At 36.7% G+C, this 26,759-nt stretch overlaps 3 protein-coding genes and 1 non-coding gene across 4 annotated transcripts; 1 reads left to right on the top strand and 3 right to left on the bottom strand.

Annotated features, from left to right (window-relative positions):
• The first annotated feature begins 1,577 nt into the window (after nt 1-1,577).
• trnav-uac (transfer RNA valine (anticodon UAC)) lies at nt 1,578-1,650 on the top strand. Its single transcript has one exon. It is a non-coding gene; the product is annotated as a tRNA-Val (tRNA).
• Nucleotides 1,651-4,338: 2,688 nt separating this feature from the next.
• Nucleotides 4,339-9,556, bottom strand: LOC106917690 (persulfide dioxygenase ETHE1, mitochondrial-like). Its single transcript, XM_014986852.2, has 7 exons — nt 9,408-9,556; nt 8,603-8,747; nt 7,321-7,469; nt 7,007-7,136; nt 6,556-6,645; nt 6,140-6,256; nt 4,339-5,278 (listed from the first exon to the last, which is right to left on the bottom strand). Exons 1-7 carry the CDS (start codon nt 9,438-9,440, stop codon nt 5,235-5,237), a joined length of 708 nt encoding a protein of 235 aa, XP_014842338.2. The 5' UTR covers nt 9,441-9,556; the 3' UTR covers nt 4,339-5,234.
• Nucleotides 9,557-10,861: 1,305 nt separating this feature from the next.
• On the bottom strand, nt 10,862-16,092 carry LOC106917689 (persulfide dioxygenase ETHE1, mitochondrial-like). The gene is made up of 7 exons (XM_088013780.1): nt 15,568-16,092; nt 14,769-14,913; nt 13,109-13,257; nt 12,804-12,933; nt 12,376-12,465; nt 11,791-11,907; nt 10,862-11,661 (listed from the first exon to the last, which is right to left on the bottom strand). The coding sequence occupies exons 1-7, from the start codon at nt 15,772-15,774 to the stop codon at nt 11,615-11,617; spliced, it is 885 nt and encodes a 294-aa protein (XP_087869906.1). The 5' UTR covers nt 15,775-16,092; the 3' UTR covers nt 10,862-11,614.
• A 1,961-nt stretch (nt 16,093-18,053) lies between these two features.
• LOC106917693 (transmembrane protease serine 11C) lies at nt 18,054-26,475 on the bottom strand. Its single transcript, XM_014986853.2, has 9 exons — nt 26,076-26,475; nt 23,402-23,494; nt 22,377-22,511; nt 21,986-22,151; nt 21,080-21,258; nt 19,743-19,838; nt 19,035-19,177; nt 18,318-18,473; nt 18,054-18,131 (listed from the first exon to the last, which is right to left on the bottom strand). Exons 1-9 carry the CDS (start codon nt 26,473-26,475, stop codon nt 18,054-18,056), a joined length of 1,446 nt encoding a protein of 481 aa, XP_014842339.2.
• Nucleotides 26,476-26,759: the final 284 nt, after the last annotated feature.

The following is a 26,759-nucleotide window of genomic DNA, read 5'->3' as shown; positions in this document are numbered from 1 at the left end:
CGCGCTAGACTTTTTTTTGTTATCCGTTATCTTGACCGACAACATAAAAAAAATCGGTCATCTACAATTTTTATCCGTGAAATTACAATCATATTAACATCGGCTATTTAGTCGCATTTTATGCGGTTTATTTAATATTCACCGTGAATCCAGATCCCATCACAAATTAAGAAGATAAATGCATCTACATTTTTCTCCGTAGTGACAAAAACCACTGACTGAGGCCCCAATAACTTTTAATAAATTAAATTAAGCGAATTTACTTGAATTAGCATCACTTCACCCGCTGGGGTCTGAACAACTTCCTCCTGGTCCCCATCTGCAGAAAAATCTGCACTAATTCATCAGTCAGTTGGATCTGTCTGATCCAAACAGATCAACTGAACTCTGAGTGTTTTACCCTGTGCGGTCCTGTGTGCACTTCTACCAGGATTATTTATTTATTTGCGTGGTTTTGCTTCTCCGAAACGGACAGATGTTACGTCTGCAGCTCCTCCAGAGCGCCGCTCTCCTGGGTAACGTGAACCCAGAAGTCTCCATTTGTTAAAACCGCTGGATGAGTTACTCCCAGCGGTTTCTAAGTCTTCGCATCGTCATTTATTTCCTCAAGATAAACTACCGGCTCCTCAAATTGATTAGCACAACCAGGGGCGCAACTACATAATATTCAGGTGGATGTGAAAACATAAATGAACCATTTTTAATTTTGAAGTGTTGATTTTATTTTTGAATCCTTATTTATTGCAAAGTGTTGATTTTATTTTTGAACCCTTATTTATTTTGAAGTGTTGCTTTTATTTTTGAACCCTTATTTATTGTAAAGTGTTGCTTTTATTTTTGAACCCTTATTTATTTTTGAAGTGTTGATTTTATTTTTGAACCCTTATTTATTGTAAAGTGTTGCTTTTATTTTTGAACCCTTATTTATTTTTGAACCCTTATTTATTTTGAAGTGTTGATTGTCTGAAAGACCTTACACATGAATTGCCCCAGATGGGGTTTGAACCGATGACCTCAGCATTACCAGCACGGTGCCCTCACCTGCTGAGCTAACTCACCTACCTTACAAACTGTTGAGTTTCCATGGATTTAAGAAGAACTTAAATGATCTTACCACAATGAAAATTTGATAAAAGTGCTTATATTCTAATGTTTTTCAAAACAACATACATAATATTTTATTTTTCAGAGATTTTGTATTTTGAAGTGTTGATATTATTTTTGAACCATTTTTAATTTTCAAGTGTTGATTGTATTTCAGAGATATTTTTTTATTTTAATGTGTTAATTTTATTTTTGTTTGTAAGTATTGCTTTTATTTTTTAGCCATTTAGCCAAGTCTCTGTAGAACCATTTGTCTCTGCTAATGACATCTTTAATACAATTTGTTGATCCCAGGCTTAGTTTATGGACTGTAATGTGAAATTAGGCACAAGTATAAGTCTGACAGTTTGTTCACCAAGTTACTGTGCTCTCTGAGAGGATCTGTAAGTATTTGACATCGTTCCATGCCCATCGTTGACATTAGTCTCTAACAAAATGTGGATCTTCTACCAGGAACACTGCAAAGCGCATGAGTTTCTGTAGTGTAGTGGTTATCATGTTTGCTTTACACGCAAAAGGTCTCTGGTTCAAAACCAGACAGAAACAGATTTTGCATGTTCTATTCATCACAGGTGTTTACTAAAGGTCAACAAGGGTTCTGTGGTGTCATGGTCTGTACTCTGAATCCAGGCATCTGAGTGCAAGCCTCAGTTGAAATTTTCATGCGTTGCATCTCACATCATCAACTTTGGAACCTCAAACTGAAACAAAGCAGAGAAGTTCAGTTCCTGTAGTGTAGTGGTTATCATGTTTGCTTCACACGCAAAAGGTTGCTGGTTCGAAACCAGACAGAAACAGTTTTTGTAGGTTATGCATCTTTTGGGGTGCAGTGAGACAATAAGAGCCTTCCTCTTTGGTGATGGTTCATTTGCCAATCGACTTCAATGTAGGCTTCTTTGAAATCGAAGCTACTTTACTTCAATTACCAATTGGCAGGTCTGTGGCGTAATGCACATGTGTCAAACTCAAGGCCCGCGGGTCACATGTGGCCCCACAGCATTTTATAGGCCGATGATTGACTTAAAATAGGTTTTGAGCACAAATTGACTACAAACTACATTTCAACCAAAGGTTTGTAATGTGCTTCCTAACCAGACGCTCCAAAGCGTCCGGTCCATAACTCTTCAACACGCTGTCAGCTCCCGGTCAGAAAGATGCATTTAGTTCAGAGACCATGAGATGATATTCAGAAAGGATTTTTTAAATTAATTGATTTCAGTTGCCTCTGAGACTAAATCTTTGCGTAAAGTCAACAATGTCTGCCCATGTGACTTGTTTTTATTATTTGTTTGCTCACCTTTAAACACTGATTTAAATATTGTAATTTTTAAACTGAGCAGTAATTTTACATCCATTGAAACTCAAATGTAATATTTAAAACTTTAATACATAAAATCAGTTATTTAACAATATGAGGTGGTGTTTAATTTATTTTTAACATTGTATTTTTATACATTTATGCTAGGGCTGCCCAAGTCTAGTTTTCCAGAGCTACTATCTTCAACTTTAGATGCATTCCTTCTCTAACACACCTGGACCATTGAGTCATTATAAGCCTCTTCAGACCTGAATGAGGGAAGTCAACCTTTTGTCTGGGGTGTTTTAGCAGGGATGCACTCCTGATTTGTACCGTCAATGTGGCCCGTTGAGGGGGGCTAATATGCTGAAGTGGCCCTCGGTGAAATTGAGTTTGACACCCCTGCTGTAAGGCAACACCAACCTTTCCACCATCCAGTCGATTGTTACAATAAGCAACGATATTTTAGTTCTATTTTTCTTAACTAATGCAAACCAATCTTTAATACAGAAATGTGTACCAATATGTTCAGAGGGAAAACAATCTGGACATTTGGAGCCTATGTTCCTGATATGGTGGCTCTTAAAACACTGATTCCATCTGCAGTTTCAATCTCCCCTAAACTCTTGAATGGGCTTCGCTTTACCACCCCCTCAAGGCTGCAGTCACTCCTGTCGCTTGTAGATATTTTTGTAACAAATTTGTTTCCTTCCAACTTCACTTTCAATTTTCTGGTAATAGTGTTAGACATCGTTTTACATGAACAGCCATTTTTTTAACAATAATCTTTTGTGGTGTTTCCTCTTTGTGGAGGGTGTTGTGAATGACTGCAACACAGCATAGAGTCAGTAATCTTCCTTTTGGTTGTGGACACTTTACCTGGCCTAACATTTCTATATAAAAGTTTTGTTGATAAGGATTCCTTTTGGTAAAGCCAAGCAAGTTACCTACAAGAAAGCTAACACAAGTCCCTGCAGCCTCAACCTGGGTCTCATGTACAATTTGGAGGATGAATATTGTACTTCTTCTCTTTTGACTTAAGTGATATAAAAGGATCTCAAATGATCTGTTTAACAATTCAAGTCTCTTTCACAACATTTTTAGGTATCTAAAACTATGTTTATTTGTGAAAGTTATTTGGGCTGACAAACTTTTTATAAGGACGCTTATGCTTTTCATGTCAAGCTGTGTATTCAGCTCATGAGGTTCAAATACCACAAAGTCTTACATATTTACCATGCGCTTGCCTTTGAGTGCCCTAGCAATGCTGAGAGGATGCTGCATTAAAAGTGAAACGGGACACCCTGAAAACTGAATTAACCACACAGATTCCATTCAGGACTATGCATAGACATTTCTTTAAGGCCCCACAGGCAAAATCAACTCCCTTTACTCTGAGGAGTTTTATCACCCTGACTGGCCTCTTTACAGCCTTTTCTCAATGAGCTGATAGTGCAATAGATTCTTGCCAATGACATGTGGATGGCGTGAGAAAAAAAAAAAGAAGTGCTGCAGGTTTACTGTGGCATAGAGCTGCAGCGGGACTAAAAAGAGTGCTGGCAGATGGGCGGCAGACTGGGTGAAAGGACAGCTGGCACACTGAATCTCAAAAATAAAATAAGATAGGACTGCTTTACATGTGGAATGAATTAAACTTCAGCCTGTGAAAAAACAATCTCACAGGCACCTCTTTGTTAAAAAAAAATGAAGGTTTCCATCAGCAAATTCAGAGACAAAAGGTTGCCTAATATTGTTGTTTGTCTCAAATGCAGACAGCTGGTGTGTGGTGCATGTGTGGGTTTAAGGTATCAACTTGCATGAGCGCAGGAAACACCCACCTATAGATAACCCTTTCTTCAGCCCACATTTTCCTGTGGCGTTAACTAATTAAAAGCCAAACATCAAGGAGATTTCACAATCAGGATTATCAAGATGAATTTTATGATTCAGTTCAATGTAGTTTATTCATAAAGTACATGGAAACAACAATCAGATAAACAAGTGCTAAAAAGTCTGCCAATTCCTTTGTAGTTAAAAAGGCACTGGGTCAGCTTATCACTGACAAGTGTAGTGGAACAATGTACATTTAACTGCAACATCTTTATATACAAAAGTAGACTGTAGCTTTCTGCCATAGACTTCAGAAAGAAAACCTGTATTGCTGTGGCATACTCTAAAATAAAAACAAGTTCCTTATAGATTGTGAATGCAAATAGTGTAGATTTATTTTCCTGCTATGCAAAAAACACGCTGGCTATTAACAGTCTGCATATTGCGGATGTGTGGTAGGCTGAGGGAGTACAGAACCTCTGCAAAGGCCTCGTGAAAGAAGCCAGTTGAAGTGGGAAAACATTATTGTTAAACCAAACCTTTAATGAATTTGGGGCGTCCTGATACCAGTTTTTTCCATACCGAGTACAAGTACTTGAGTTTAGGTACTTGCCGATTCCATGTGCCGATTCAGAGTACTATCGGTATCGGACACCACTGTCATGAATGGTTCGATTTTCTATCAGAGAAACATCCTGTATTGTTCTAAAACGCAGCACCACTGAACAATGTAGAGAACATTACAATTTACCTCAAAGCTGTACAGTAATAGTGTTCCACACACACAATTATACAGAATCGTTTTACATTTAAAAAGTGAATTTCATTATTTTTTTTCCTTAGGCAATTGAAAAAAAAAAAAACAATTTTAATAGCTGCACATCTAAAAACAACAGCTCCTCAAACAAATAAAATTGAGACTAAATGAAACACAGTTTAGTTTTGGTAAAACAACCGAGTATGGGTCACTGGACTCATAATGCTCCGTTCTGCTCGGCCCTTCCTAGTCTTGCAATCCACAAAGCAGGTTTGCAGGCACTGCAATATCTGCAAAGAAAGAAGAAAATGTGTTTTTAGAAGTCTATTATAGTTTATAATTATGACAATCTCAGAATAAAATCAACCATAATGTTATGACCACCCTAATTATTGACAAGCTTCCCCATTATGCCATGCTAATGGGGAAGCTGACATGCTATGCGGCATAGCATGTCAGCTTCTTGACTTATCGAGTTTGTCCCGGAAAAGAAGAAAAAAAAATTACAATTAGGTGTCTAATTAAATAACAATTCCCATGCTTAACAACTTCACATTACAATTCATTGTTATTAAAGTAACTTTAGGATTTTTCTCATTCTTATCAGGGCTATATTGTCTAGTTTCAGTTTCTGTTCAGAGCCTTTTTGTGTGTGTATGTGTGTGTGTTAATGTTTAAACAACCATTTAGCAAAGATGTGACAGTTCCCTTTAAATATTGCTAAACATATCCTAATTAAAGTCCAAAATTTAATTTGTTACCATTAGTCAATTTGTTGTTGATCTGTTTATAATCAGCAAGACAGCAAGCAGTTAGACCACAGTGTTTTCCCCAAAGAGTTAAGGTAACAGATGAACTGAGACAACTTCCTTTAAAACTTCACAATAAAAGTCTTAAGAGTCTATTCTATGCTCTGACTTAAAAGTAAAATTAATTTACGTAGGGGGCAATCTGTTTGTAAAGTTGAGGAAAAACAATAAGAATTAAGTTTTACTAAATGAGATATGATATTTCTGTCATTCCCAAAATGATTCTAGTCGCTTTCATTGTTAAAATAGGTTTACCTTCTTCACTGCGATGCATTCATAATGTTACGGCTGACTAGTGTCTAACATTTAGATTTAACGGTAGGTTTGTAGCGGTTTAAGTACCAATTTTCTTTGGCTTAGGGAGATTCAGGTTGTCCATGATTTTCACAAACTCCTCCAACTTCTTGGTTAGGCGGGGATTGTACTTGCGTTCCTCACCAACTGTAGTAACTGTCTGACCTAGTAAACAGAAAAACAGAAAGCTTAGTTACAAACTAATAACATTGTAGAAAAACATTTTAAAAAGGAATGCACAAGAATTATATAATGTAGCTCATTAAAAACATTCGAGCATTTCTTTGCTGCATGAAGCCTTGAACAGGACATGAATAAGAACATTGTAGTAACTTCTGAGTGTCGAAAACTACATTTTTCAGTTACTATGCTCTGGCCTAAAATAATTTTTCAAAGTCATTTGGTCACCGTCTGTGAGATAGGATGTAGTTTTAAGAAATTACGCATGTGGGTTTTTAACCAACCTTTGTAGTCATGTGCTGGGTAGAGGAGGCAGTCTTCAGGCAGCTGGAAGACGACCTCGTGGATTGACTTGTAAAGCCTTTCAGGAGAACCTAAGAAGAAGGACCAAGATTAAACTCTAAAGTCAAAAGCTTGTTAAAAATATTTAATCAATGACTTCAAACTGTTAAAAACAGATATTTATAGAAGACTTGAATTATTCAAATGCTATTTTATTTAATGCAATACTGCCCCCATGTGTCCCTTGTGTTTAATCACACGTCTAAGAACTATGGGAACTATGGGAAGAAGAGTACTGACTATTGTAAGAGACGAAATTCGAAATTACTCCAATACGGGAAATTTACGGGAAAATACTAATACAGGAGCACACTGGGACGGAAGGGTAAAATACAGTAGATTCCCAGCTAAAACGGAAAACTTGACAGGTCTGAGTAAAGACCCTGTACCTACCCTGCTGGAAGTCTGTTCTGCCACAGCCTCTGATGAGCAGAGCGTCACCAGTGAAAGCCATGCTCTTGTCCCCCAATACCAGGGTAATACACCCATCAGTGTGTCCTGGCGTTTCTCTCACTATCAGACACTGGTGATTAGAGAAAAAAAAAACATTAGCTGGACACATTTTTTCCTCAAATCTATTTTATCAAATTATTTCAATGATTTCTCACTATTTACTATGTATTAGGAAGAAAATTAGAACATACTAATAAAAAGATAGTAGTAATAATAAATGAGTTAATTAATTAAAAAATAATAGTTGTCCTTACATGTTTTCCAAAGGTGATGTTGTCCCCCTCTGACAGCTGGACATCTGCTGAGGCACCGCTGTGTTTAGAAATGGCGCTCTTCAGTCCCTCGATTTGTTTCTTCATCAACCCAGTGCCGGTTACGTGGTCCGCATGGCAGTGGGTGTTAACTACCATAAACACACACACACACACACACATTGGATTTTGTTTTTAGAAGTAATTTACTGCCAGTAAGTAAAGTTGGGAATACTTTAATATTTAATTGAAGGGGAAAAGGTCTGACAGCCGTATGGGCTGATGTTCAGCTTGATGACGCCCAATGGCAAACTGCCTGACAGGATGGCGTCTATTAGCAGACTGATAACCATATCTGTCTTTGTTAAGTAACATTGACCTTGATCTAATACTGACTAGATCATCTACTTTTATTATTCTCAAGGAGACTGGCAGGTTATGCAAGCACTGAAACATTATTAAGCTGATAATTAACTTAACGGAAAAAAAAAAGTTTTTTTCAAAAGCTATCTTTTGGTGAGTGTGGCAAGACAGATTACCCATATCAGTGAAAGCCATTGTTTGAAAAAGTTGTGATCTCCAAAACATAAATAGTTTACTTCACACCAATCCAACACTTCTACCCTGCTATTAAGTACTTCTAAGGAGATTTCAAGGTTTTTTTTTTTAAAAGCTGTATTGATTATAGAATAACTGTAGTGCTGCTTTTCCCTCACTTGCTGCTACAAGGCAGCAACTTGTCAGCTGCTTTTGCATGTAAGGAAATACTTTAAGCTGCAAAAATAACACAAACAATTATGGTGTAGAAACTGTAGCAACTTCACTCATCATTCTTATTAAGATAACATTTTAAAAATGATAATTGGCAAGCTACAAGCAGCTCGTCTGTAAAGCTACTTGCCATACTGTAATTATTAGAGAATAATTTAGAATTTCTGTCTACGCAACGACAGCAGACGTGAGATATTTCTTCCATAGTAGTATTTTATTCATGTGTTTTCCTTTGTTGGCAAGTGGTAATGTTATTTTTCATAGCAAGACAAACAGTAGCGTCTTGACCTATCTTTTTAATTCCTAGATAAGAAAGTGATCTGCTACAGCAATTTAGGGTTTGTCCAAGATCTAAAGTTTATTATTATTATTATTTATACGCTTAACAACTAGGCTGATGTATTTTAACAGGGTTTCAAAATGTTTAATAAGAGAACACAGATGAGCTACAGTTTTTGAGTTCATGCCATGACAGAAACTGCCTCTCTCAACCCATTTATGGTTGCAAAGATACCTGCAATTTTTAGATTGAGCCCCAACTCCTTCACAAACTTCACATCTCTGTCGACAGTCTCCTTCACAGGATCAATGATGACCGCCTCTTTGGTGTTTCTGTCTGCTAGCAGGTAAGTGTAGGTGGAACTCTCACTCTCAAAAAGCTAAACAGGAAAAACAAGAGGGAGATATCAACAGTTCACATCTTGCAGCATACATTCTTCTCTACATTATTAGATAGTAATGATTTTTAAATGAAGCCTAAACAAGTTACTATAGGGGAGTTTGGAGTTCAGGTTGAAGAAGTAAAGAGACCAGAATATATGCTTTTAGGTTAGGATTCCCTGTGTGACAATTTGTTTCTCTTTTCCTAAACTACTTGTGGTCAGTAGTTATTTATAATAAAGCTTTGGGAGGTATGGGGAAAAAAATCGGTATTCAAATATCAAATAATGCAATATTGTTTTTAATAGCTGCTATCGTCGTTAAAAGGAGAAGACTGTAACTGTAGAAAACACCCATCTATTGTGCGTCAGCTGCAATGTCATGGTGATGGAGCGATAACACTAATTAAGCTCAGAGCTTTTTAAAAGCCAAAACAGAATGTTAAATCAGAGAAATGCTAGTTAAAGGACATTTCACCTGAAAAAAAACATCAAAATTTTGTCTGACAATTACCTCACCGAGTCTAAACCAAACGCATATTTATCATGTACTCACCAGTAAGCTACGGCTAACTCTACAACTTCCTGTTTTGAAGTCAAATTCAGAGCTGCAGCACTGTCCACAAGTTTGACCATAAGAAAGTTTAAAAATACACATACTTGTCTGAAGATTGGTGCTTCGGGCTTCGCCATCTTGGAGCCGTACTACGTGATGTTTACTCGGAGCAGCTGGACTACAGAAAACACCCCCGCGGTGGATGAGCCCTCTCAGGAAAGTAAACCAATGACTGGAGCTGCGTGTGGCTGTTCCGCTTACATATAGCCTCTCAGCCACGCCCAGATTACCTGACAAGAACTAGTTTGAGATACGTGATCTCCAAGGGTGTGTCAGACCAAACACATGCTGCACAGCCATAAAAAAAAAGAAAAATCTGCTCTGTCATCATTACTCCACTTTTAATCTTTACATAATTGTATTTATTGCTATGGTTGTAAAGGTAGACTGTTGATTGAGTTTGTTAATAATTATATCTAATACTATTTGAGGTCTTAAGTTATGCAACAATACTATTACATTTAAAAATAACAGAAAGGCAGTGATATTGGATTTGATGGAACTATTGTTTTTGATAACATGTACAGCCTTGTTTCCACTGTGCACTTGCAGGCCTCAGAATGCCTCTAAATATTCTCCAAAAATAGTTTTTACAAAAAACCCATGAATCAGTAAACGCAGGTCTGCCTCATCTCCAACTGAGCTATAGCGGGTGAACAAAGTAGATAATTGTGCAAAGATAAGCAAGCTTTAGGCACATGTTTTGTCATCATGGGGCTGACTTGGGACCAGAACAATAAACAAAGAATTATTTAGACGCACTTTATAACTTTATAACTGCATTTTATCACTTTTGGGATAAAAAGCGAAAATCATGTTAGAGGCAATGTTTGGTTTGAAAAACAAACTTTATTTTGAGAGCACTTTCCAAAGGCAAAACAGATACAAAGGCTAAAAACAAAAGGACTTTATTGCAATGAGGCGACAATAAGGGAAAGTATGGTTGGAGTACTGAGATCTAAGAACACTAACAGTCAGTTACAGGTTCACTGCACAGAGTGGGTAGAATAATAAAGGAGTAACTTCAAACTTTTTCAACTTGACTACTAATAAATGACTTGATATAGAAATTCAGAGTGTTATGATTCCAAACATAAAATCAAGACTGATTTTGAAGCTGTTAAAGCAGACTAACAGTAAGCTTCCAGAATGATTACAACCTCAACCTTTTCTGAAAATGACTTCATTATAAAAACCGGTATTATTCCAAAACCAACCAATTTTAATGAGGACAACAAAATTTGCCAGTAAAAGTGGACCATTGTCCAGTGAAAATGTCCAATGAAAATTAATTATATTATATTAAAATTTCAGTAAAAATAATGTATGCAACTGCAATTATGTTAGCACATATAAGAAGTCAACAAATGTTGTTTGGAGATTTTGTACGGCACTGTGAATCCTTATAACTTATTTTTTCAATATGATGATCATTCCAGTTTTTCCTTGTCGAGTTCAAACTGTGAATTGTTTCTAGTAATTATGACAACTGAAATAGTTTAATTTGAAAACAGTTTTATTTTGATACTGGTCTCAGACACTATTGCAGGTTACAGTTATTGAGTCAAAGGACTGAAAGCAGCACAATCCAAAATTTTAAAAATCAAGAATCCAAACAGATTAATGGTATTGGCCTTCTTTTTTCGCATATAGGTTATCTATACAAGAGCCAAGGTCAACACAAGGTTCCCTAGCTTGTTCTGCAATGAAAACAACTTCTTCATAACCCCTGTGACTGGTAGCAGTGTGGGTGATTAAATATTATATATTATTAGCAAAACGCCATTGAATAGCCCATGCAAAAGAAGTCACCTGTACCAGTAAAGCAACATGACCATGAAATCAAACCTTGAAGGCATTTATTTCCCTTAATTAAACGTTTTGTTCATTCATTCCTTCAATCATGTTACAAGTCAAAATATTACAGCTGTACAGAGTAAAACACACACATTTAACTTAATCGCAATACAAAAACTATTAGTTCTTTTACAAACAAAAGCATTGTTACAATATTTTTTACTATCAAATTAGATTTTATTCCATTTTTATTTAAAGCACAGTTATAGTTACATCAGTAGCTGCACTCCAAACGACAACAGATTTTCAAATACATAACTTACAAAGAATAATGAAAGCACTTTATGGTAAGCTATTGGGGTCGGGTTTGTGAAATAAAGTTTTGTGTGAATCATTCTGTAGCTATGTCAATGGCTTTATGATTTTTTTTGTCTCGTTTTCTTCTTCAAGACATTCAGAGTCCATGGAGTCCACAAACGAGGTTAGCAGGCACTGAAATATCTGCAAAAGAAGGAAAAGAGAAATGATTAAGGATTTGTTGTGCCACAGTTTTCCCGTTGCATTGGCACGTTGGAACCCACAAATTAACACAAGTTATGGCGGAGCTGCGAAACAAAACTGGTTTGTTACCTATTTTATCCGGCTTTGGAAGATTCAAGCTGTTCATGATCTCCACAAACTCGTCCTTCGACTTTATGAGACGAGGGTTATACTTGCGTTCTTCACCAACCGTGGAAACAGTCTGACCTGATTCACAAAAACACATCCAGTCAGTATTACACGTAGGGCTTTAGTGGTACACTTTTAGCTTGCAACCCCACTGATCAACTACAGTACAACATAGTGGTACATTTCAGTAAAGTACACTACATCTCAAAAGTTAATTCAGTAATTAAATGCGAAAGTGTAAACCAAATTTTATGCACAGGAGATTCATTACATATACCAGAGGTTCCCAAACTGAGGGGCGCCGTCTGGATGGATGAAAAAAAAAAAAACAAACAAAAAAAAACAAAACAAAAAAAAAACATGAACGCTGTATGCGCTCGGTTTTTACCTTAGAATGGCCAACTCTCTGTTATCCCTATGTCAATTTGATACATTAGGGGCTTCCACACTTCCCATATCTGTGTCCTCTGTCACTTTTATCAGCAGTTGAAACAGTTTAGAATCCCTGTAAGAATTAAACATTAGGTACATGTGTTTATAACTAACCTAAATAGTCATGTGCTGGGTAGACGAGGCAGTCATCAGGCAGCGTGAAGATCTTGTCGTGGACTGAATCGTAAAGGCATTTTGCACAGCCTGTAGTAGAGATGTGACAGTTTCAGAAGATTTAGGATACTTCAGGAGTATCAACAATGAGAGCATTTCAAAATATTCCATGTTGAAGTTCACACAATAGCTTAAAAAAGATTACAATCATTCCACCAAGACAGATTCTGAATCCATACTTCAACGGTTCATTAAAAGGCTTTTTCTGCACAAGCCGATGAGGTAACTCATTCCTATCATTCAGGTGGTTTAGTGAATGAATGAATTTAAGAAATGCAGGGCGTTGTGCCCCGAGGAATTGAATTGGGAAACTCTACTTATGCAATGACAGATCCATTAAAAACATACGAGTCATGACATATGCCTACCCTGCTGGAAGTCTGTTCTGCCACAGCCTCGGATAAGCAGAGCATCCCCAGTAAAAGCCATGCTTTCATCTGCTGACACGAACGTTGTGCACCCATCCGTGTGTCCCGGTGTTTCTCTTACAGTCAGGTACTACAGAAGGAAACAACAGTCATCTCAAAGCGTGTCAAATCTTTTTATTTTATTTGGCAATTTCAACTGAAATGTTCCTAATTTTACAGCGCGTGAATTATAAGTAAAAAAAAAATAAAAAATTTAAATGTAAAGCTGACAAGCAAATTTTTAAAAAGTTTTATAGCTTCATTACGTGTTTTCCAAAGCGGATTTTGTCGCCCTCTGACAGCAGGATATCTGCAGAGACACCACTGAATTTAGAGATGGCACTCTTCAATCCTGCAATTCTTTTCTTCATCAGCCCGGAGCTGGTTATGTGGTCTGCATGGCAGTGGGTGTTCACTATCAGAAATAAAAGGGAATAAAATACAGGTTACCATATATAAATGTATGGGTGAAAGTCATTCTGCCCTTTGCATCCATTTCAGGTCATTTCGTACCAGACTTTTTCAGGTACGAAACAGAAGTTGTCTGTCACTGGGTGTTTAGAATCAACTATGCTTCAAGCCATACCCACCAAGAGGACGTTTCCTACCTGCTTTGATGACAGAGGATTGAAAATAACCTACCTACATTAATATTGTTAGTCTACCATGCCGAGATGTGGTTATGACAGAGGGCACAGGGGATCACCGCTCAGCTCTCTCATCAAGATAAGGCTGTGGTCGGCAAGCTACGAGTGGCATATCTGCTAAGCAGTGGGCTTAAGGATAATTGCCCAGCAAGTAGCTCAACTGATTACCCAGCTAATATCAAATTGTAATACCTCTATTACTCTTTAAAGAGGAGAAAAGTAAAAGTGTATAACATTCTGCAGAATAAGCACTTCAAAACTACTACTAAATTTATCAGGACTTGTGTCTATATTTTTGCCTTTCTATACATGAAGATCAATATAAGTAAATGTAGCGAACAGTAACATATTAGTTTAGCAGAAGAATGAATAAGTATTGCTTTTCTTGTAAATAATAGTGATCCCATTGTATGATCTGTTTAGACTTTTTGCAAATAGTTGTGAAAATAAAATGAAAAGTTGCTAGCCTTGCTCAAGGTTATCAAACCATAGCAATCTCATACAGACACGTGCCCATGTGACCACAACATATAACACCTGCCAGCACGAGTTCTGTGGGAGTTATTATGGTTTGATCAGGTGTAGTAATCTGTCATTTAAAAAAAAAAAAAAACTCCATATGGGGATCACTTATCAGGAAAATTTTACTAACTCCTAAAAGGGCTATTTGTTTACCAGAAAAAAAAATTATATAAATAAGTTGTAATGTTGATTTTCAGGAAATAATAAATTATTAATGAAGACTGACATTTGACGCTGAAACTTTTTTTTACGATTATTTACCTCCATAATTCATGAAAATGGTTAACTACATTGATAAATAAGTTTATTTGCTATGGCTTAAGTTTGCTGGTTCAAAAATAGTGTGACAGGGACTTGGAAATGGGCAACAGGTAAATGGGCATTTTGATCATATTTTGCATGGACTGTAGTGGATAACAATGTGATCACATGATTTTCATACAAATATTTTACATTGAAGTTTCTGCTCATTTACTGAACGTAAAAGATTTTTACATGCTGTACTGGACAACTGACCGTGCTTAAAATATTTGAAATTATTAATATGTTCTCTTGTTTCTATTTCAACTGAATCAAAATAATTGTTTTTATCAGTGGGATGCAGCTGGAAGTGTCTTAAATAAGCATATTTAAAAAATGTACAAGGCTTACACCGACATAGGCAGTTAAGATGACCAGGACACGGATTTCTAAAATAAGTCTAAACTCATGGAAAGTAACTGTATTTTGTAGCTCACTCACAAAAACACACAGATACCTGCTAGTATCAGCTTTAGCCCCAGTTCCTCTATCAGGCTTAAGTCTCTGTCAATTGTCTCCAGCACAGGATCAATGATAATGGCCTCTCTGGTGTTCGTGTCTGCCAGCAGGTAGGTATAGGTGCTGCTCTCCACCTCAAACAGCTAAACAGGAAAAACATGTGATAGGTGTTACTCTACAATAGATGCCAACAGACAATAAAGGTCACGTACTTCACGTCCTGCTCATCTTCCTCAGATAATGTTGGTGAGTGTGGTGAAGACAAAGGAGAAGGGAAAGCAGATTGTAAGGAGAATGCATCGTGTGAATGTGAACATTACCTTTTTTTTTTTTTTGCATGATCAGTGTTACTATTTTTGGTGCAAGCACCTCCTTATTTGGGACATGAATGGCGAAAAATATGTTGAATAAACTTGAAATGCACATAAAGTGTCATTGAGAAAAAGCAACAAAAAGTTGCCAATAAATTTAGATACCGAATATAAATTTAGATACCGAATTATGTAAATGTAAAGATAAAGTCTACTTAGCTGTAAAGCATAACATAAACTGCAAAGTCATCCTGACGAAGGCATACTGCATCTGTAAGCTACAGTCTAGTTTCGGTTTTAACAAACCACCAAAAATACTAGACTACTAAAGATTGAACTCTACACCATGCTAGATGCTAACCCTTCATACTTTCCGTTATCTTACATCAAGAATGAAGGTTAAATATTAAATTAAATTAAATATAACTCGTTCCCTTTAACATTGAATAATTAACCCAGGCAGAAGTTCATATAACGTGGACCTACTTGTCTGAAGAGCAGTCCATCCGTCTTCGCCATCCTGGAGCAGTAGAACCTGGCGTTCCGCTGCAGGTCTACGACAGAATTCTTGCCGGGAGAGAGGCGCCTGCTCTGGGTTGCCGCATAACTCGAGCCCTCGGTGTTGGCTCCGAGTCGAAGCGACAGAGCTACAGCCCGATGGATAGGTCTTATTCTGGTTAATACAGATCTCATTGTAGTTTTCTGTCTGAACTAGCAGTTAGGTTTGACTGGACAATTACCGACTGGTTGAGCGGCACCGAAGAACCAGAAGCAGGTAACCGTAAGAATGTGACGTTGTCCTTAAGACCGCGGCAGATACAAACCGATTTAAAAAATAAAATAAAAATAAAACCCCGAGCTCAGTCTCGTTTGGAAACGAAGCTATTACTCGCTGCTGTTTCCCTCGGTCTTGACAGGAGCTTTGTCTATCACTATTCCTATGCTTTGATCGGCCAACCCTCACAACCGGTGTCACGAAACTGGGTCACAAAATGTCAGCTGTCGCGCGCAAACTGTTTGCAGGCGCGTTCATGGGGCACGCAGACAGCACTATGGCCTACGTGACAAATGTAGCATACAGTTCCATAACGAAACCAAACCTTTGTTGTGATGACTGTGCACAATAATAATAAATACGCAAGCATGCACGCACACGAACATTTATTTCCAAAGTCGTTTGGGGAATCTTTATAGGGTAGCAATCACCTTACTGTATTTTAAAGTTTTAAAGAGGCAGTAACATGTATTTTCCAGGCATATAGTTCCATTTTATAGCGCAATCAAGTAACTGTGTTACCTTCAGCTGCTATAAAAGTGATATCAAATAAGACTTGAAAGAGTTTTGACTTAGTAATTTAAAAGTTTTTACTCTTTATGAAACTCCGCCTTCAGGAAGTTATCACGAGGAGAGAGGAAGGCATATAAAATACAAAAATAGATGATTGTAAGAAGGAACAATATAATGAAGAGGCAAGAGGAAATGTGGATAAATAGGTTGAGAATTAGGCATAGTTTAAAAAGTGATCTAAAAACGAAAACATCCATCAGGGTTTTTTCTCATTGTGGAGAAAAAGGAGTGGAACATATGTAGACAATACAGAGAAAGAAGGGATGGAAAGGACAAGGGAAATTTTGAAAACAATGTTTAATGTATAATTTATGCACTTATCAAGTATTTACAAGACACAGTTAGCTGGAAGAATTTAGTTAGTTAGTTAGTTAGTCAGTATATTTTTGCGTATATTGTTTAGGCTGCTGGAGGACAAACTGAACACTTTTTCTCATTGTTTTCTTCTTGTGCTATTATCAAATTTCCATTATTTGCTATTATTTCACCTGCTAACTTTATTTTTTTGTTTAGGTTTTCTTCTCTCTAGAAGCAAACACCTGGATGAGGAGTGCCAATTGAGATAATGATGCCAACAGCTAAATGTTTTCTCTATCCTGCGATTAACTTTTTGCTTTTCTTTCATATAGAAAGTTACATTAGCTGTTTCTGTTTTGTGTATCTGCTCTGTCTTCTGGAACCCCCAGTCGGACATGGCAGATGGCTACTGGTTCTGCTCGAGGTTTCTTGTAAAGAGGAGATTTTCCACTCTACTGTCACTTTATATATGCTCAGTATGAGGGATTGCTGCAAGGTTAACAACACAACACAAGCGATTTCTAAGAGTTTATGGAAACTCAAGGCATGTTTTAAATTATTTTAACTGAATCTTACATATCATTTACAGACCGTTATATTTTATTCTATTATTTATGCACTTTACGCTTGTTAATGAAATTGGTACAGGTGGACTTATCTTTGGTATTAAAATTTGACTATCTTGCTATCATTGGTTAACAAACTGTTATACATGTTGTTTTAAATGCTGAGTGTTGAAAATGTACAAATAAAAAAACAGATAATAAATAGATAAAGGCTGGACATGGGCTTAGCAAGAAGTAGGGCCCAAATTTCCGGGGCCTTGGTTCAGCTGTGGCCCACAATTTGGATTTATTATTATGCAAGTTTTAGCAAATTGATGTGGGAATAGAAAAAGGTCAGTGATGTCTGAAAGTATTTTTTCTTGTTCGTCTATTGTCCTAGTCTATACTATGACCATCAAATTGGTATTTTAATTAGACTAAGTTATTTAGAATAACTGTCTGAACACTGAATGGAGATAATATACCCTTTGGCATTTAATCCCTTATAAAGAAATTGATGTGGGGTCCGAATTTATGTAATTGCTTTTACTGTAATTACAATTAACATTTTATGTTCTACTGTTTTCCACAGCTAAAACATGCCAGACATTACCGAAGAGTACTTGATGACAGTTTTCTCTGGATTTTGTTGCCACTCTGATAAGTCTTCAATAAAGTATTATTATCTGTCAGCATTATTATCAGCCTAACAACCACTATGCTCAACGATAACACCAAAAACATGAGAGACAGGTCTATAATGTGTTAATCTTTATTGTCAGTTATCTCAGAGAAGAAATGATTGCTGGCACGGACTCCTGTGGAGCTGCTGTGGTGTCCTTCAACATTTCTGATTTAATCTGCAACAAAATGCAAACAGAGCAGATTCAACGTCACATTTTAATCTGAAGAAGAAAATAATTACCTACCCCAGCCGTTACAAACGGAATCATTTTACTTTTCTTTAATACTTCAAACCTAAGCATTAACTTTAATACATTTAAGACTGACAAGGACAACCTGGTTTTAGACAGTATGGTATTTACCTCTGTGAGTCCCTCAACCCACTGGAGCAGTTGAGTTACTCTGCTGTAGACGCCTGGTTTATTAGGCCGGGCACAGCCTTCTCCCCAACTCACCACCCCTGCCAGTCTCCAGTCCCCATTAGGTGTCTCACACACCAGTGGCCCCCCACTGTCTCCCTTAAAAAGAATAGCAAACAAAACAGGACAGAATTCATAGCTGTTAAAAACTCAAGCCTGACCTGGTGATTCATCAGAGTCCTTGTTAGGCTCTGAGAAGAAATGTCTGAAAATGCTTCTTGCCCAATGCCTATGTGATTTTGATGTATCTGCTGAAGGTTTCTTCCTGATGAGAGGGAGTATTTCCTTTCCACTGTCACCATGTGAATGTTCACTCTGAGGGATTGCTGCAAAGTTAATGATTCGGTGCAGCCAACTGTCTTGTTGCCCACGTTCTCATTCAGTAGGAGGGATTGCTGCAACGTTACTGACTCAATACACTTTGCTGTGTTTCCTTGGGCACCAAACAATCCTAAAAGTTGGCACAATAAATTGAATTTAACTGCACTTATAATTGGGATCCAATTCAATTTGAATCCCTTAATATGATAAAATTTTACTTATATATATCTGTATTTAAATCGGATCAGTTTGTTTTGTAAAGTGCATTGAGATGCATTTGTTGTGAATTGGTGCTACTTAAACACTGACAGAGAGTGAATTATGTCACTTGGGGTATACCTGGCAAGAGTCGACTCCCCCTGAAAGGCTGCCGGCACAAATCATCCGTGGAGTAATGAAGGCCCCATAGACGGCTAAGCTGGAGCAGACGGACTGAGCTATCACATTCACCTGAGCCTCCTGAAGCTTTTCTGACACAAACCCTGAAACATTAGTAATAACACAAACAAAGAACATTTAAGAAACAACTCCCATATGTGTTATTTAAAATTACTTGGAGATTATTTTAAACAGGGGGCTGCACAGTGGAGCAGTTGGTAGAGCTGTTGCCTTGCAGCAAGAAGGCTCTGGGTTCAATTCCCAGCCCCAGTCCTCTGCATGGAGCTTGCATGTTCTCCCTGTGCATGCGTGGGTTTTCTCTGGGTACTCCGGTTTTTTTCCACAGTCCAAAAACATGACTGTCAGGTTAATTGGCTTCTCCAAATTTCCCCTAGGTGTGTGAGTGTGTGTGTGCATGGTTGTTTGTCCTGTGTGTCTCTGTGTTGCCCTGCGACAGACTGGCAACCTATCCAGGGTGGATTATTTTAAGCAAAATTTAGCAAGCTGAACAGAAGTTTCCTCTCACTTTTTGGTGTACTTCATCACTAGTGGGTAATGAAATTTACCTGACAGAAGTTTGTTAGTTTTTTTACTTTTGAAACTCTGGTGAATTTGGTGTAGCCTAATGGATATCAGACTGTTTGGGAACATTTATTTGTTTTAATTCACCTCCTTCTTGAGAAAATCCCCAGCCTGTGATCCAGCAGGGTGCTCCAGGAGGAAAAGACTCCGTCAGTCTCGGTAAACACACTGGCCGCACCCCACCTATAAAAAAGAGGTACCAACTATCAAATTGCAGCATTTTATTATAGAAACAATCTAAGCAGTAAAATAATAAAGATCACTTAGGTGTAAAGATCACAAAACCTTTTTTTGTCACATTGAAACACTTATTGTCACTTTTTTAAAGCTTTTTCTATTTTCTTAATCAGCTTCTTGTTTTTTTTTATTATTAAATTTTTGTCAAGGTTTATACATTAAAATTTTATAACAAGTTTTAAATTCATACACTACATGTATGTTTTTAGGAGCTGATTATTTCAAACATAAACACTGCACCAACTACCAAACATGGTGGTGAAACTATCATGCTGAGGGCCCATTTTGCTGCCATTTCGCTGGTGCTTTGCCATAAATATAGAAGACTACCTCCAAAGTCTTCACTTCACAACTACACAGTCAGATACAATTGAGCTTAAAAATGTGTGCTTTATGTGTCTACCTGATCAAACAAACCCTACTGATAGATTACACTGAAAAGTGGGATATTAAAATAAAATAAATATAAAGCAAGAATTACCACAGGTCCTTATTGATGACTGTGGTTTTTCTGCACTGAGTGAAAATTATCAATAATAACTGAAGACACTAAGACACATTTTTTTGAGGGGTATATCTGTAAATTTGAGAATGTATGTGTAATTTTAACCTGGAATAGATAATGGAAAATCTGCAATTAATTTAGATTACTCTAAATTAATTAATTTAGATTATTCTAAATTAATTAATTTAATTTAAAATAATCTAATTACTTTAGATTATTCTAAATTAATTAATTTAGATTATTCTAAATTGATTAATTTAGATTATTCTAAATTAATTGCAGAATTAATTTTTGTTTCTAAAAATTACCTTAGAAACTCTGTTGTATTGTTAGTCCATTTAAAAAAGAATGACTCAAAACAATAATTAAAATCCCAATAATTAATATGATGTTCAGATGGAATGTGTGTAAACTTCTAACTGGAACAGCTGCTTCACAACAACAACCTCATGATCAATCCAACAAAGAAAAGGGTGTGTAAAAATATGCATGAGCTAATTTACCATTACTGTATTTTTAAAATGATTCATTGTTAACCATCAGCTGATAAATTAAAATCCTATACGGTTAGCTAAGCTCTAGTTCACATAACAAAATGTCATTAGACACATCAGCTGCACACTTAATATATTTTTAAAGACGTTCTCAAATCCGCCAGTAGGTGGAGCTATTTCTTTGTTACCAGTCATGTCCATGTCAGTGATGGTGCGCAGCAGCCCCACATCATAGTCATTGTTGTTCTTGTTAAACTGAGGGTGGTAGTGAATCAGCTGAGCTCTGTGGCGTTTCCCCATGGAGCTGTCTGCGATGCTCACTGTGCCCACTACCACCAACCAGTCTGCTGCTTGAAACATGTTGTTTCTGTAAAGAAGAGAAATAATCTGTTTGCAGGTTTACTTCAAGCTCAGGGAACAACATAGACTCCATTTATTTCTCAATAGGTCTGAAGTCCAAAACTAGGCTAAATATGTGTCTGGAATCAATATCCTGTTGGACTTTGTATGTCTGTTTCGTATTTTGTAAGGATTTTATTTGACAACAGTCTCTAAAGTGCAACCCTAAAATCATATTCAGCCATCTGCCTTCTGATTCGAGTTGTGTGTCATTTAAAGGCACTAAAACAAGCATAAGCACCAGTTTGACTTTACAGACATCAAGTTTTTAGAACTAAAACAAAAGTAATATGAATTTATATGTTTATTAATTCAATGTAAATACGTCAATTCCATTATTACAATCAAATTTCCCTTGGTGACTCATTTTTTGATTAACATCTTATTTTCACTTCAGCTCTACAGAGAATTCAGTGAGCAGCTTTTTGTCTGAAGTGGAGCCCAAAATATTTTCCGTAAGTGCTCTAAATCCCAATTAAACATTTAAGGGGTTGTGTCTGCTGGAGAGCCCCAGCAGACAAAACACCATCTGTCGTCTTCAAGCTCTTGGTTTCAAAATGTGTGAATGCTTTTGCTTCAGTTTTATATGTACATGACCAACAACCTTCCACTAGCAGAAGGTAAAAGTGACTCTCTGACTGAACGACACCTTTTGTCAGTTTTCTGCACATTCTCCCCATAAGTCTACCTCTTACTCAACAAAGCAGTGAGCTGCAGTGATGACCCAGTGGGGGGAGATGATGGCGCCTCCGCAGACGTGATCCCCCTTCCAGTGCATGCTGACTTGCCAACCCCACTTGCCCTCTGTCGCTAAGGTCCCGCCCACAATACGTTGGCCGCCATTGACCATAACCTGGCAGGCTGTATTTGGGATGACAAAAAATATATGTACATGGAGTAGCAATAAAAATGAATTTTAAAAATTGCCTGGTTATGAAATAGTTTATAACAAGAAAAAAAATAAAATAAAATAAAGATAGAGCAACGACTTGCATGACAGGGGATAGAAATATATTCAGACTAAGGCAGGTAAGCACAGTAGTGCTTTGCATGCATTTATAATCCACTGACTTTAACTTTCTTTACCCGCAGTGTTGTTTCCTGTCTGGTTGACTGGGTTCTTAGACAGAAAAGGTAGTTGACTTGAGACAGTGCAGCTCCCTCCTGTGTCACAAGGAAGAGGTTTTTCATTTGACTCAGATGGGAATGCCAGGAACTTGACTGATAAAAAAAAAAGAGACAAGAAATGCAGTGAGATGACAGCATTAGTTACTTCACGGTGACAGTGAGGACTTTATCTGTAGCCAGGATGGTTTGGAGAATGAACCAATGCTGAATTTTTTTGAAGTAGATTTTATTGTGTTTGAGTTTTCTCATGATAAAACAAAATTATTAATATTGCAGATAAGGTGTAACTAATAGCAGAAAGGATATGAATTAAATGTGCAACACATTTTTTTTATTTATTGGTTTTATGTAATATTCACCTTTTCTAAGAAATCTAATTTTTCATTAACTGTAAGCCACAATTATCTAAATTAACAAATAAAATGCTTGTAATAATTCGTTTTATGTTTTGTTAAACTTCACAACACATATAGCTAATAACTAAAATATAAGTTTCACTCTTAATATTTTTAAAACAGTTGAACTTTTTAGTGATATCTATGAACATGCAGGTAAGCAAAAATCACATATTTGGACATTTTATTTCAAAATCAGACCCCTGTGTAAATGTATATTCCAAACATTCCTTTCAGCTTCAGCTCTTGGCTGGTGACCGATCAACATGGAAAAATGCCATCTCATCCTCCCTGAACTGTTCTTTTGCAATTTGAGCTAAATGAGTCCTGACACTGTCAAGCCATCTCAAATGGTTGGAAATTAATTATTCAAAGTATGTGAAGGCAAGAGATAGCTAATCTGAAACCAGTTTGACTTGTTAAAACCAGATTTCTTTTGCCATGACAGTGTGATTAGTTCTATTTCTATTTCTTAGAGAAAAATAATACATGGTTATTGGCTATATAACATCTGTCGTATACCTTATGGGCTTAAGTATCAATCTTACAGATTATGTAAAAGTGGATACAGTTGATTTCATCACATACCTAAGAGAGAAGTAATGATGACCAGCTTAATACAAAGCGTGATTCCCAGTATTGCAAGCAGTTGACGAGATGAAAAGGCACGATGGTTTCCACCTACAACAAGCAACAAACAAGCAAACAAACAAACAAAAAAATATATATAATTCAGGGTGATAAAAAATCTATTTTTGAGAAAACATGACTAATATTCAAATCCAGAATCTGCAAGAACTAACTCTTCATGTCTATTCAGTATCCTGTTTGAGCTGCAGATTAGCCTTGCTGGTCCTTCTTTTGTATCAAACATTGCATGAAGTCCACTTGGACTGCAACTAATAAAATTAGGATAGAGTGTAAGAGATTTGTGATCCTATATATTTCAAGACTTTATATTTCATGAATATTTGAGAACTATTATTATGGAATATGTTTTCATGCAATAAGAAAACTGATTTTCTTATTGCATGACTCTTTCATCACTCTGCCTGGTAAGCAGTGCTGCCTATTAGAAAGAAGCATGCGAGGCCATCTGACATCCTGCTAACCTGTCAGAGAGTCTTAAATTAAGCATTCAGGTCTTCTACTTCACAGTTTTACTCCTCCGATGTCATGTTATTCATTTTTTCGACTGTTACCACTGTATTTATTTATTTTTTTAAAGAAATTTTGGAAATCTATTTAGTTATTCTGTGTAGTGATCTACTCCCATCGCAAGAGAGCCACAGGACTGTATAGCTTTCTTCATAATGTGAAAATATTTTTTTGTTCTAACTCCTGATTCAATCCCAAGAACCACATCAATTCATTTTTAAATGATTGTTAGAATCTCTGAATATACTCCAATCTAAGTCTGTGTTGTCTGAAAAAAAAGTTAGAAAATGATGATAGTAATACATTTCTATTATTGTATTTTTAAAACTGATGAAAACTGTACAATATAAACGTTGGCTCTGTCTGTAAATTCTTATTTAGTTCAACGAATCTTTATAGAGCTTGGTGTTGCACTCCATCAACTCTCACAGATGAATCACAGGCAATGCTTTTCCAACCATGGTAAGACAGACAATGAGGTACAATGTTCTGTCAGCAAAACAAGCCGTCATCTGAGATGAACAATTTACTTTGCTTTCTAGCTGCTGCTGGCTCTGAGACAGGTGAACAGAAGCTTTGTAAGGAGGAAGAATGAAAAGAGAAAACATTCAATGACCTCTGACTGGCTCGGTGAAATGTCACAAAACCCCTGGAAATCTAAAGTTTTTTGTTGTTTTTTTTTTTTTTTTTTTTGGTTTGCTGCAAAAGCAAAGTTTTTGGTTGGTTGTAGTGCTAGAGCAACATTTTTTGTGGGAAAAGCATTGCAATAAGACATAACTGCAAATGTACATGTTTGGCATATGTATGAGGTCAATAAGAGAGAGACAAGAATTGTTTTTTATTCCTTATTGATTGTACAAAACCAAAGAGAGCATAGTTAATACTTGGTGGCAAAATGTTTTTTGTGGCCATGCAAAGTGCCCTTTAAAGTCTTGAATATTTCTTTTGTAGATACTAATGTTTGGATATTTCTGGTGGGCAATGTTTCCATTAAAAATAGCTACTGGTAGGAGAACACATTTGAATGATCTGCATTTCTTCACAAATCTAACTGCTGGAATGAGATCTAGAATTAGCACATGTGCCCCAGGACAAACTTCTTCACTCTTATACGAAGCCTTGCAATTTAGTTTAATAAATGCTAAAAAAAAAAAAAAAAAAAAAAATGCAGAAGGCGCATGCTTTTTTTAAAAAAAAGCCATAATTTGCAACAAGCACACTGGAAAAAAATCTAAATTTGACTAGATGGATGTAAGTCATGTCGTAAATCACATGACACAGCAGGTCAGTTCCCTATTTAGGATTAAGCTTCCTGAGGCTCTCTGATGAAATAGTTTGCTCATCCCAAGGCGGAGCCGACACACACATACGCATTAAATACACGGCACATTTTTTAAGAACAAGCAAAACATGAGCTGCATACAATCAATCATAGGTAAAACAGCTTAATGTCAGTCCTATGCTTGAGTGACAGCTACCTGAGGCAGATGAGCGCCGGTAGAACATGAAATCTCTCTCAGGTTTCAGATGAAAGCCTGTCGACAGGTCAGGTTTTAACAACTGAGGTGATGAGTTCTAGAAGTTAATTCAAGTTTAATTTCCTAAAAAAAACAAAAACAAAAAAAAAACTGTCTCCGTAGTTTTGAGTTGACTAATATTTGTTTAACCATTAAATAGACAAAAAACATATAATAAAAAAAATCCTACATATACCTTATCCATGAGTGCACAGATTGCATTCTCTGCAAAAGGATTACGTATTTTTAGTATAGCTTCATTTTTTTTTCACTATTTTTAGCCTTCAGTGCGTGATAACAGAAAGGTCATTTGAAGTTCAACAGCAATAAAACACTTAAGACCTTTTCTCTCTCCCATGCTAACCCTCTTATTGACATGACTACTATATCTCTGAAAAACAAACTCATATTGTATCACAAACAGATTTCTGGACTGTTTTTGTTGAGTACCACGAGGCCCACAGTCCAGCGGTACTTTTACCGTAGACCTGACCCAACCAGGTTATGGTTAGTTTGTTTATTTATGTATGGCCTTAATATCTGAACTACTATTCAAAAGCTAGATCTAATCTAAACTGTTACAATACCTGTTTCTTCATTGTGGTCCTCTTTGGGCAAAATTAAACTTATGGATTTGTCCTCCAGGATGTGTCCATCTGATGGCTTTCTCTGCTGAACTTCTGCAGGATTAGTGCTATCAGAAATTGGTATGGTTGTGGTTTCTTGACCCCCAGCTTCTAAAAATTCAGAACTACAGGTTTTGGAAAGTTTCTTCTCCTCCGTTTCTTTAGCAAAAGATGGAAATTCAGAGTATGGGCTTCCAGCAGTTGTGGTCTCACAGCTGGGAATGAGTGTGAGGACGGTGGAAGGGACCAGAGATGATATACTCAAAATCTCATGCTTGTCTGGATTTTGAAAAGATTTCGATGTCCATTGCAGAGGTGGATGGCAAGAACTCATGTTGTCTGACTGGTTATGCAAATCCATAATTGTAAATAGTAGACTTGGTCTCAGGTGGTGGAGGACATTTACATCAATGAAGGATGTTTTATTACTGGTGGATTTGAACAAGACTTAAACTTTAAAGAGACCTGCAAGAGCAAAATGTTGAAAAAATTAGTGCAAAAGATGAAAAGTTGAGTTCTGTGTTATATAATCATAAGATGAGTCTTAAAAGTATCTTGACAGAGCTAATTGAACAAATCATTTCATTCTGTTTTCCAAAGTTTTACATGAAAACCCACTAGAAATCTACTTTTGGTGGAATTTTT

The sequence above is a fragment of the Poecilia mexicana genome, unplaced genomic scaffold (genome assembly GCF_051168715.1).
Source record: "Poecilia mexicana isolate PSO_F unplaced genomic scaffold, ASM5116871v1 scaffold_16, whole genome shotgun sequence".
NCBI lineage: Eukaryota > Metazoa > Chordata > Actinopteri > Cyprinodontiformes > Poeciliidae > Poecilia > Poecilia mexicana.
This window is presented reverse-complemented; position numbering and strand designations above follow the sequence as displayed.